Source organism: Pan troglodytes, chromosome 5, assembly GCF_028858775.2.
Source record: "Pan troglodytes isolate AG18354 chromosome 5, NHGRI_mPanTro3-v2.0_pri, whole genome shotgun sequence".
In the NCBI taxonomy this organism is placed as follows: domain Eukaryota; kingdom Metazoa; phylum Chordata; class Mammalia; order Primates; family Hominidae; genus Pan; species Pan troglodytes.
Genome location: NC_072403.2, coordinates 121064115 through 121076652, shown reverse-complemented (window position 1 = coordinate 121076652; position 12538 = coordinate 121064115). Strand labels below are relative to the sequence as shown.

The 12538-nt window shown below is 35.1% G+C and overlaps 1 protein-coding gene across 50 annotated transcripts in view; it reads right to left on the bottom strand.

The window, feature by feature from the left end:
- Positions 1-12538, bottom strand: part of CEP57L1 (centrosomal protein 57 like 1) — a 69574-nt gene that overhangs the window by 2914 nt on the left and 54122 nt on the right. For 11 of the 50 annotated variants that reach the window (XM_009451799.5, XM_063812599.1, XM_063812618.1 and 8 more), the window contains 7 exons: positions 10739-10860; positions 7042-7158; positions 5685-5762; positions 5115-5201; positions 1887-1964; positions 1527-1720; positions 274-418 (listed from right to left, as the gene is read on the bottom strand). In XM_009451799.5, the coding sequence (XP_009450074.2) occupies positions 274-418; positions 1527-1720; positions 1887-1964; positions 5115-5201; positions 5685-5762; positions 7042-7158; positions 10739-10860 (821 nt within the window). Of the gene's footprint in view, positions 1-273; positions 419-1526; positions 1772-1835; positions 1965-5114; positions 5202-5684; positions 5763-7041; positions 7159-10738; positions 10861-12538 lie in introns of all 50 variants that reach the window. The other 39 variants (XM_016956101.4, XM_016956105.4, XM_054686871.2 and 36 more) reach the window with 8 other exon arrangements.

Sequence of the window (12538 nt, the reverse complement as noted above, 5' to 3'; positions counted from 1 at the left end):
AGTCTGCCTCACAATTTCCCCAAAGCAATTTCTGAATACATAACTGAACTTATTTGCTCACTTAAAAAATTTTAACTTGGAGAGTTATGTAGGAGGTCCATGTTATTCCAATGGGACAGATGGCTCTATTCTGTCATAGGCCTAAGGGATTACCATCCATCTTTTCACTAAATCCCATATACAGACCTCAAATTTGGAAAGTCATACAGAGATACAACACTGAATCCAGATATTTTGTGTTTTTATTAAAATCTCTTACTAAAGCCTTCTTACACTGTCTTGATGCTTCTTCAGTTTGGAGATTTGTTCTCCTTTAATTTCCATTTTCTTGAGTAAACACTCTAGTTCACATTCTATGTCGTCACAGACTGAATGACTTTCAGTTTCCTTCATTTGTTTCAGTAGTTCTTGGTGCTCCCTATGAAAGAATAGCAAATATTAAGCACTATTATAGTTTATTGCATATATTTCTTTGCCATAATTAAGCAATTTTCTGTTCAATCATAAATTTTAGTCAGAGTTAAATATTAACCTTTAAAAACAGCCTCTTTCTTTAGGGTTAATTAAGTCTATGGTAAATATAACCAGGCTCCTGTGATTTGAAATTAAATACCTTTAGAAATATCTTAAGACGGCTAAGCAACTTTTAAAAACATCTGAATTCCTGATGCTCATAGCTGAATGTAGTAAAATGTATGATGTCTTTAACAGAGGTATTAAAGGGCTTTCTTCCTCATTATTGATATAGGATCTTTGGAAGAATTCCAGTTGTAGAAGTATCTGCCTGAAAAATTTCTGGATTTGGAGTTAGCCTACTGAAATACTGTTAATAGAAAGAGTTATATCTTCTACAGAAGTCTTAGATCAACTAGCTGGTCAGCCAAATCACATAGTTCTGGAATTTCTGTTGAATATATATTTAAGCAGGTGGGCACAATATAATGTATCCCATATGGAAATCTTCTTTACTATAGATGCTTCAAAATTTGTAATGCAGACCAGCCAGAGTCTAAAACAAGGAATTACATTCCTACTTGTCTAATGAAATAATTCATTCAGCTAAAAGATTCTAAAACACAAAAGGAGAACCTGTCTTATAAAAGCTTTTGTGAGTTTTAATCTAAGGTCATCAGATCCTGTATGTTAGAATGATAATAATATCTATCAGTCCAGATTTTGGGAATACAGAAATACCTAAGAATGAAAAAGTAGTAACTATAAAGAATTGAAATTCTAAATAGTAATAAATACAATGAAAAATAGGGACAACAAACTGTCCAAATGGCTAAGTAACGCCTTTAAGAATTTATAAGTGGTATTGTTCTTAAGACTAAGAAGAAAAAGTGATATGGTACTTCTCCTGATAAAGAATAAAAATACTGGCCAGGCACGGTGGCTCACGCTTGTAATCCTAGCACTTTGGGAGGCCGAGGCAGGAGGATTGCCTGAAACCAGGAGTTCAAGACTAGCCTGGGCAACATAGCGAGACACTGTCTCTTAAAGAAAAAAAGAATATAAATACTTACATGCTCATTTGGTCCAGCTCATCTTGCATTGCCATCAAAAGTTCAGATAAATTGTCACAAATGGAAATGGACTTTTCTGAGTCAGGAGGAATAGCTTTACACCAGGAAGTTGTTCTAGAAGGCTTGGGGAGACATCTAGTCTCAGTCACGTTAAAAGGTTTCTGAAGGATATGTGGGTCACGATGTTGCCTCATCTGCAAAAAGTTTTGCATACTTGCATTCACAGAACAGCTTGCACTGGTAGACTTATGGGAAAAGAAACAACTGAGAATAATTTTAAATGACTGAAGATATTTAAATAGCACTTACAACAAAACAGGAGTTTTTTTGAACGACTATCTTCATTTTATCCCCTCTCACCTTTTCAGCCACAAAAGGCAGTGCTCCAAACTTTGAACAAATTTGCCAAGGTGGTCGTCTCTTTATACATTTAGTTTTCTAGAGATTGGCAAGAAAAAAACGTAAACAAGAAATTATTTTAAAAGTTATTTACGATATGAAGAACTCTCAAAACTCAACAGAAAACAATGCAACTGGAAAATGGGCAAAAGACATGGACAGAAATTTCACTGACAAGGACATACGTATGACAAACATACGAAAAGATATTCAACATCATTAATTGTGGAAATGCAAGTTAAAATTACAGTGAAATATCACTGCACATCTATCAGAATGGCCAAAATAAAAAACAGTGACAATAACAAATGTTGGCAAGCACGCAGAGAAAATAAAATCACTCACATATTGTTGGTGGGAATACAAAATGGTACAGCCATTTTGGAAGACAGTTTGGCAGTTTCTTATAAAACTAAAAATGTACTTATCACATGACCCAACAATTGTTCTCTTACGCATTTATCCAAGAAAAATGAAAACTTATGTTCACATAAAAACCTGTACACAAATGTTCATAGCAGCTTTATTTGTAATAGCTAAAAACCTGGAAACAATCGAAATATCCTTTTTTTTTTTTGAGATAGGGTCTCATTCTGTCACCCAGACTGGAGTGCAGTGGTATGATCTTGGCTCACCGCAACCTCCGTCTCCCAGGCTCAAGCGATTCTCCTGCTTTAGTCTCCCGAGTAGCTGGGATTACAGGTGTGTGCCACTACTGCCTGGCTAATTTTTGTATTTTTAGTACAGATGGGGTTTCACCATATTGGCCAGGCTGGTCTTGAACTCCTGACCTCAAATGATCCACTCGCCTTGGCCTCCCAAACTGTTGGGATTACAGGTGTGAGCCACAGCACGCGGCTCCAGATATCCTTTAACAGATGAATGGTTAAATTGTGGTACATCCATAATGCGGAATACCACACAGAAATAAAAAGGATGTACTGATACATACGACAACTTGGATGGACCTCAAGGGAAAAAAGCCAACCACAAAAAGTTACATACTGTATAATTCCATTTATATAACATTCTTGAAATAATAAAATACACAGATGGTGAACAGATTAGAGGTTGCCAATGTTCAGGGAAGGGGATGTGTAGTTATAGAGGGATTGCATGAAGGAGTTTTTTAGTGGTGGAAGAGTTCTGTATCTTGATTATTGTGATGGTGACATGAATCTACACATATGATTCTCTCAAAAATCTACACATCTGATTTCTCTCTTGTAAAACTCTCCTACTGCTGTCAGTTACCATCTAAAATTACAACTCTAATCATGTCTCTACTCTTCTCAGAAGCCTTCAGTAGTTCCTGTTTATAGAATAAAAGTTCAAACTCTTAACATGGCATTCAAGGTCAGCCATTAGCTCACCCCAAGCTATATTTTCCATTTTAACTTTCATTATGATCCCATCTCACCCCCACTACTGGACTATTACTTATAGGTCCCTGGAAAAACCAACAATTCCCTCAGACTATAACACATTTTTCCTCATCTCAGTCTGTCAATATTTAATTCTTCAAGGCTTCCTTTAATATTGCTCTTGAATTACCTTTCACATATTCCTTTGTCTACACAGCACCACAACACTTTGTTTAAACCTCTATTAATCTTTTATTATACTGTTTTATACTTATATATTTATCTGTTTCTCACAAATTCCTGTCTTATCTTTTTATCACCTAGAGATACCAGTCTATGTACATCAAGATGTAAGAGTTGAATGAACTATGTCCAGGACATGGAGAAACAGTGTGATGGGAAGCAGATCTCTCATAGAGGCTTCTTGAAATCTGATCCTACTTTCAGCAACTTTAGCACTCCCTCCATCTTTAAAAAGAGACATCATTATTTGCATACCCCGTGAACTTGGGATTTGAACTAAGTACTTCCATAAAATGATTCTGCTGTTAATTACTCTCTTCTCTTCCAGTAGTTACCTTTTCTTTCCTTCATTTCTTTTATCTTCTCCCTGTACCTTCACTATTTTTATAATAAATAGGTAAACTGAAAAAAGTTCCATTAACCCATCAGAGAAAGGATGCCATAAAACATACATACTGGGCAATATGTGTTCCACTGGCAAATTACTTACAGTGATTTTTCTATTTGGCTTTGTAGCTGTGAATCTCATTGCACAAATAAGACACAAAACAAATATTTAGGAAAGGAAAGAGCCAAAATAAGTCATATTGGGGAAATATTGTTCGTTATTGTAGTTTGAAAATTCTTTAAAATGAAAAAATTATGAAAAATACAGCCCAAGCATTGAACATTAATTTTTATTTACGTAATAAAAGAGTAGCCAAAGTTAAGTTTACTGTTCTCTCCATTATTTTATCCACAAGCTAAGCATATGGCAGTGGCCAGAATTCCCAAATAGCATCTCCTGTCCCCCACAGCAAATGGCACAGAGAACACTCACTCCATTCATATCTGAATGAATAGTAATAATGGCCATCAAAACCATAATTCCACAATCATAAGATTAAAAGGGATTAAAAACTTTTTTCATACTGTTATATATAATTAAGAAGGGTTACTTGAATAGCATACATTCAAAACATCAATCCATCTAAACAAAATATTGGTCTATAAAGTACTAACTCTCCAATCCTTACTTTTGGTCAAATTCACAAGAAATAAGCATAGAAATTACATATAACAATAAATTCCCTATATAAATGACTTTACAGACTTAACAGGTCTATAAGAAAAACCCTTATTTTTTATTGTCTATATATTACATAAAACTGCTTTCAGGATTTATTATGTTGTCAGTATCTACTGTGTTGTTTACTGCCTCTTTTATAAACTATCACAAAATATGTTTCTCCAGAAGTTTAAAACTAGAAAAATGTTAATCTTTCTAGAAAAACTGGAGTGCTTCCTGTTATTTCACAAAGATAGCTATACTGTCCATTATATGTTCCTTTTTGCTTTGGTTGTCAAGCAAACTCAGAGCTAAATTTTGTACATGACTGCTGCTACTTTTTTAAACCTGAATCTTATGAAATTTTCTGTCCTTATACCCCAAACCATCATCCATTACTTGACACGCATTATTGCATGTCTTTTATTTTATATCTTCAAATCCTTTTTGGAAAGGGGTAGGTATAAGGATTAAGAGGTTATATAAATAAGTATTAGCAGTATTTTTGTTTGGGAAAAAATTTTATATGCACACCTTTGAAGATTTCTTCTTTTCCTTGGAGTGCTTTAGATTTGAAACTGAAGACATTATAATTTTACTGATTTCAAGTCCAGTTTGAAGCTGTAATATTTAAAAAAAAGGTTATAACATTGATTTGTAACATGCAAAAACACTGTAATGAGATATCAGGTCTAAGTTTATAAATATAAAAATGCTTTTTGGAGAAGAAAAGAAAAGAAAATCCGAGATACTGTTTTTGTACATGTGAAGGTCACTAAGTCTATTGGTAATTACAATAATTTTCTGTTTATAAAAGAATAAATTATTTAATATACGTACAGAAATCAAACTGAAAACAATCTATCCTAGGAGTTCCTTCAACTGAGAATATATGTATTTGTCAGAATTTCAAAAGATTAAAAAAGACCTCTTGGTAATACATCCATGTATCATACTGGCTGACTGAGAATTTCATTATTGTAACGAAAAGACAATTTAGGAAGCAGAAATTAGAATCTAGAACATAGGCTTCAGTTAATGAAAATAAAAATATAATAAAACATATATGGTTTACTGTGATAGATTATATAGTGCTATATTTACCTCAGAAGCTTTGTCTTGAAATAGCTTACGCTGATGTTCTTCTTCCTTAAGTTTTTCTTCTAAATGTTTAATCTTGTCCTGCAAAAGAGTAAAAACTAAGATTGTTACATAAAAACTAGAGCCAAATATCATTTGTTTCTTTTCCAAATAGAGTCCTAGGGGGTCTTGATTCTTAAGAGTTTGGCAAATTAAGGCAGAAAATAAGAAAAAGGAATGGCACAAGATGTTAAGATTTTTCTTGGCTTTCTTCCCACTTCTTTCTTTGCTTCTTTACCTTCTATTACATACAAGAAGAACAAAGGGAAAGCAAAGAATATACACACACATAGGCTTTATTAACTTCCAGCAACAAAATCATGATGAAACTTTTAAGGGTACTAAAGGTGTAGAAGGTCAAACAATTATAGTCTTGGGTCTCAATGTTTCATTCAAAACATAAAAAAAAAAATTCTACTATTTGCATATATGTGATAAGAGTGTACTTTTGGGAGAAGAGTGAAAAGACATAATAGAAATATATAATGTGGTCCTTGTTACTTAAGAGCTTATACAGATTGAGGATCCCTTATCTTAAGTGTTTGGAACCAGAGATATTTTAGATTTTGGAATATTTTCATTACTGGTTCGGTATCCCTAATCCAAAAATTCAAAATCCTATATGCTCCAGTGAACATTTCTTCTGAACATTATTATTAGTGTTCAAAAAGTTTTGGATTTTGGAGTATATCAGATTTTGGATTTTTGGATTAGGGACACCCCAACCTGTATTGTATGAAAAGAAAAAAAGAGCAATATTCATAAAACAATAAAACAACAAAGCAAGGAAATAACTTGACAGGCACCATATATACATATAACCTTATATATGTAAGTATTATGTCTTACATCTGTGGTGTGGTTCAGAATAGGAGGACAGTACTATTTCAAAGGGAGAACTTCCTGAGTGTTGGAGAGTTCAAGGAGGACTTCCTAGGGGAAGTACGACTGTGAGAAAACCCTATAAAATGGAAAGGATTTGGAGGGAAAAAGGATGAAGAGGGGAACTGGTATAGGCTTAATTTGACTACAAGTGGTGAAAGACAATTTTTCAATACCCTTTAGGTAAAGTATCTGACAAATGAAAATATCCTGCCATATTAGAAGTCAAAATTACAATTTCACATCAAAAGACAGCTCATTCATACTGTGACAGAACACATTAACTTTTCACTCTATAGGTGAGAATTCATATCTGGATTATAAAAAGTTGTAAATGAAGTTTTATAAATCTAAGATTTACTCTACATTCACATAAAATACCAATTATGCTTAACACTAAAGATTCATTCCTGTTGTCATCACTTCAAAGAAAGCTTACCTCAGCAGTTTTCTGAGTTGTTGTAAGTCTAAAACACTCTTTTTCTAAGACATCAAGCTTTTCAAGTTTTGCATACAGCTTCATCTGATCTTGTTCTTTTTCCCTCTGAAGCTGGGCCTAGAAAGGATAAAAATAAAATAACAACCCTGAATTTGGCAAGTAATGCCAATGGAACAAGAATAATACAATTTCTGAGAATTCAAAACACAATATAAATATCTTAAGAAACATGTACATAAACAAACACACATACTTTAGATGCTTACAAGCAAAAAACAAGAAAATCAAATACTTTTTGTTATTTATTTTTTTCAATCTTAAAGTCATAATTTTTTAAATTTAAATTTAATTTTTTTTTTCTGAAAATCAAACACTTTTAAGGAGCAAATATAACACGCAAAAAAGGCCAGGCGTGGTGGCTCATACTTGTAATTCAAGCACTTTGGGAGGCTGAGGTGGGAGGACTGCTTGAACCCTGGAGTTTGAGGCTAGCCTGGGCAACATAATGGGACCCCTCCTCTATAAAAAACTTAAAAATCAGCTGGACATGGTGGTGCATGCACACCTGTAGTCTCAGCTGCTTGGGAGGCTGAGATGAGAAGATTGCTTGAGCCTGGAAAGTCAAGGTTATGGTAAGCAGTGACTGTGCTACCGCACTCCAGTCTGGGCAACAGAGTGAGACCTTGTCTCAAAAAAAAAAAAAAAAAAAAAAAAAAAAAGTGCAGATTAGATGTGTTATATTAGCATCAGTGAAACAAACTTGTTTATGCATCTTTGTATAGAATATAAATTAATTCTATTATGGAAAACTTTTCTTTTCTTTTCTTTTCTTTTTTTTTTTTGAGACAGAGTCTTGCTGTTGCCCAGGCTGGAGTGCAGCAGCATAATCTTGGCTCACTGCAACCTTTGTCTCCTGGGTTCATGCGATTCTCCCTCCTCAGCTTCCCAAATAGCTGGGATTACAGGCGCCTGCCACCATGCCCTACACTAAGTTTTGTATTTTTAGTAGAGACGTGGTTTCACCGTGTTGCTCAGGCTGGTCTCGAACTCCTGACCTCAAGTCATCTGCCCGCCTTGGCCTCCCAAAGTGCTGGGATTACAGGCGTGAGCTACCAAGTCTGGCCTAAGAAAACCATTATTGATAAAACCTGTATTAAATAGTGTTATTTACAAGGTGACCAAACATACTCATTAACTTACCCTCTCTCTAACATAGAAAAGCAGCTATCAGAGGAATAAAACATAAGAACATGGAGAAAAGGAAAGTTATACACACACACACACACACTAACACACACACGCGCATGCACATCTATATGCTATTTTGTAGTGGCATTTATAACCTACCAATGTAAAGTATTAATAATAGGGGCAACCGTGAGGGAGCAAGAACTCTTTCTATACTATCTGCTCAATTTTCTATAAACCTAAAATGGCTGTAAAAGATAAAGTCTAGGCCGGGCGTGGTGGCTCACGCCTGTAATCCCAGCACTTTGGGAGGCCGAGGTGGGTGGATCACCTGAGGTCAGGAGTTTGAGACCAGCCTGCCCCAACATGGCAAAACCCTGTCTCTACTAAAAATACAAAAAGTTAGCTGAGTGTGGTGGCGGGCGCCTGTAATCCCAGCTACTTGGGAGGCTGAGGCAGGAAAATTGCTTGAACCAGGGAGGTGGAGGTTGCAGTGAGCCAAGATTGTGCCACTGCACTCCAGCCTGGGCGACAAGAGTGAAACTCTGACTCCAAAAAAAATAAAAAAGATAAAAGTCTATTAATTAAAACAAAACCAAAAACAATACCAATAAACAGAGTCTTGGTAACCTGTGGTTTAATAACATTTAGTTGAAGTCCCAGAGAAGAAGAGAGAGAGGTGGGACAGAATAATTATTTGAAGGATAATAGTTGAAAATGTTCCAATTTAATGAAAAATACTGACAGATTCAAGAATCTCAAAAGGTTCAAGCATTAAAAAAAAAACACTTAGCAACATATTGTTGAAAACTAGTGATAAAGGGGAAAATCTTAATAGCAGCCTGAGAAATGATGACACATTCTGCATAGAGGAATACAGAGAAGAACTCTGATTAGAAACTATGAGATCCAGAAGGCAACAGGAACAAAATCTTCAATGTGCTTAAAGAAGAAAAGATGTCACCTAGAATTCTATATCCAGCCAAAATACCTTTCACAAATGACAGTGAAATAGACTTTTCCAGATAAATAAATGCTAAGACAATACTTAGCATTCTGATATTTTCCTTCAGACTGAAGAAAAATGATATCAAATGGAAAACAAAATCTACACAAAAATAAAAAGCACAGAAAATGGTAAAAAATACATATTTTTGTTTCCTAATTTTCCTGAAAGGATAATTGACCATTTGAAGCAAAAATAATAATGTATTGTGGGTTGTATGACAAATGCAGAAATAAAATGTATGAAAACTATAGCACAAAGGGGAATAAGAGGAAGCATACTAAAAGAGGATCCTACATTACATGTGAAATATTTTAATACAGATTTATGGCAGACTGTGGTTAGTTAAGAATACACATTTTAGTTCATAGAGCAGCTATTAAAAAGGATCATAATTTGTTTCAATATCAACTAGAGAAAGACTTTCATCTTATTCTTCTTCAGAATACTTTGGCTGTTCTTGGACCTTTGCTTTTCCATATAAATTTTAGAATTAAATTCTCTAGTTCCTTAAAAATCTGTTATGTATTTGACCCATCAAAATCCAGTATTGATTGGTACTTTTACCCTTCTGCCAAGAAAATGCAAGGATATTAGAACACTTTAAACTACTTTACTTCTTCCTAACATATAAGCCATTGTTCTGATGAATTTTAATTCCTTATATTTAAACCATACAAAGCATTATTATTGCTGCCTTATATAATATTCATTTAGATTTATCCACATATTTACCATCTTCATTGCTCTTCATTCCTTCCTGCATTTCTGACCTTCTACCAAAGGTCATTTTCCTTCTGTCTGATGTCCTTTAGTGTTCTCTTTAGAGTGGACCTACTAGTAACAAATATATCTCAGTCTTTTTAGTCTTAAAATATCTTTATTTCTGAAGGATACTTCCCCCAGGCATAGAATTCTAGACCAGTACTTATTTTCTTTTAACACCTTAACTCTATCAGTTCCTTGTCTTCTGGGTTCAGTACTTTGAGTTGAGAAGTCAGCTATCACTTTAATTGCTGTCTCTTTGAGTGTAATATTTTTTTTTTCTGGATGCTTTTAAGATTTTACTTTTTTTTTTTTTTGAGACAGAGTCTTGCTCTATCGTCCAGGATGCAGTGCAACGGCACAATCTCAGCTCACTGCAACCTCTGCCTCCCGGGTTCAAGCGATTCTCCTGCCTCAGCCTCCTGAGTAGCTGAGATTATAGATGCCTGCCACCAAGCCCGGCTAATTTTTGTATTTTTAGTAGAGATGGGGTTTCACCATGTTGGCCAGGCTAGTAATTTTACTTTTTAATACATTTTGTAACATTCTTAGCCATTATCTCTTCAAATATTGCTTTTCCCCATTTTCCTTTCCTTTCCTTTTGAAACTCCAATTACACGTGAGTTAGACCTCATTCTAACATTATGCCTCCTTTGCCTTTGAATTTTCCCGTGAAATTAAAATATTCTTCAAAACATACAAAATTATATTATCATTCCTTATAGAAAATATGCTCACCTGTTGTTCTAGGATCATGTTCTTTTCTCGCTCTACGTTGAGAACCATTCTCTTTGTATATTCTAGTTGCTTCTCTAGAAGAGTACAACGAGACTGGGCTGAGCTTAACTGTATACTTATATCTATGAAATAAAGGGTATTCAATTAGGAAAAGAGGAAGTCAAATTGTCCCTGTTTGCAGATGACATGATTGTATATCTAGAAAACCCCATTGTCTCAGCCCAAAATCTCCTTAAGCTGATAAGCAACTTCAGCAAAGTCTCAGGATACAAAATCAATGTACAAAAATCACGAACATTCTTATACACCAATAACAGACAAACAGAGAGCCAAATCATGAGTGAACTCCCATTCACAATTGCTTCAAAGAGAATAAAATACCTAGGAATCCAACTTACAAGGGACATGAAGGACCTCTTCAAGGAAAACTACAAACCACTGCTCAATGAAATAAAAGAGGATACAAACAAATGGAAGAACATTCCATGCTCATGGGTAGGAAGAATCAATATCGTGAAAATGGCCATACTGCCCAAAGTAATTTATAGATTCAATGCCATCCCCATCAAGCTACCAATGACTTTCTTCACAGAATTGGAAAAAACTACTTTAAAGTTCATATGGAACCAAAAAAGAGCCCGCATTGCCAAGTCAATCCTAAGCCAAAAGAACAAAGCTGGAGGCATCACGCTACCTGACTTCAAACTATACTACAAGGCTACAGTAACCAAAACGTCATGGTACTGGTACCAAAACAGAGATACAGATCAATGGAACAGAACAGAGCCCTCAGAAATAATGCCACATATCTACAACCATCTGATCTTTGACAAACCTGAAAAAACAAGCAACGGGGAAAGGATTCCCTATTTAATAAATGGTGCTGGGAAAACTGGCTAGCCATATGTAGAAAGCTGAAACTGGATCCCTTCCTTACACCTTATACAAAAATTAATTCAAGATGGATTAAAGACTTAAACGTTAGACCTAAAACCATAAAAACTCTAGAAGAAAACCTAGGCATTACCATTCAGGACATAGGCATGGGCAAGGACTTCATGTCCAAAACACCAAAAGCAATGGCAACAAAAGCCAAAATTGACAAATGGGATCTGATTAAACTAAAGAGCTTCTGCACAGCAAAAGAAACTACCATCAGAGTGAACAGGCAACCTACAGAATGGGAGGAAATTTTTGCAATCTACTCATCTGACAAAGGGCTAATATCCAGAATCTACAATGAACTCAAACAAATTTACAAGAAAAAAACAAACAGCCCCATCAACAAGTGGGCGAAGGACATGAACAGACATTTCTCAAAAGAAGACATTTATGCAGCCAAAAAACACATGAACAAATGCTCACCATCACTGGCCATCAGAGAAATGCAAATCAAAACCACAGTGAGATAGCATCTCACACCAGTTAGAATGGCAATCATTAAAAAGTCAGGAAACAACAGGTGCTGGAGAGGATGTGGAGAAATAGGAACACTTTTACATTGTTGGTGGGACTGTAAACTAGTTCAACCATTGTGGAAGTCAGTGTGGCGATTCCTCAGGGATCTAGAACCAGAAATACCATTTGACCCAGCCATCCCATTACTGGGTATATACCCAAAGGACTATAAATCATGCTGCTATAAAGACACATGCACACGTATGTTTATTGCGGCACTATTCACAACAGCAAAGACTTGGAACCAAGCCAAATGTCCAACAATGATAGACTGGATTAAGAAAATGTGGCACATATACACCATGGAATACTATGCAGCCATAAAAAAGGATGAGTTCATGT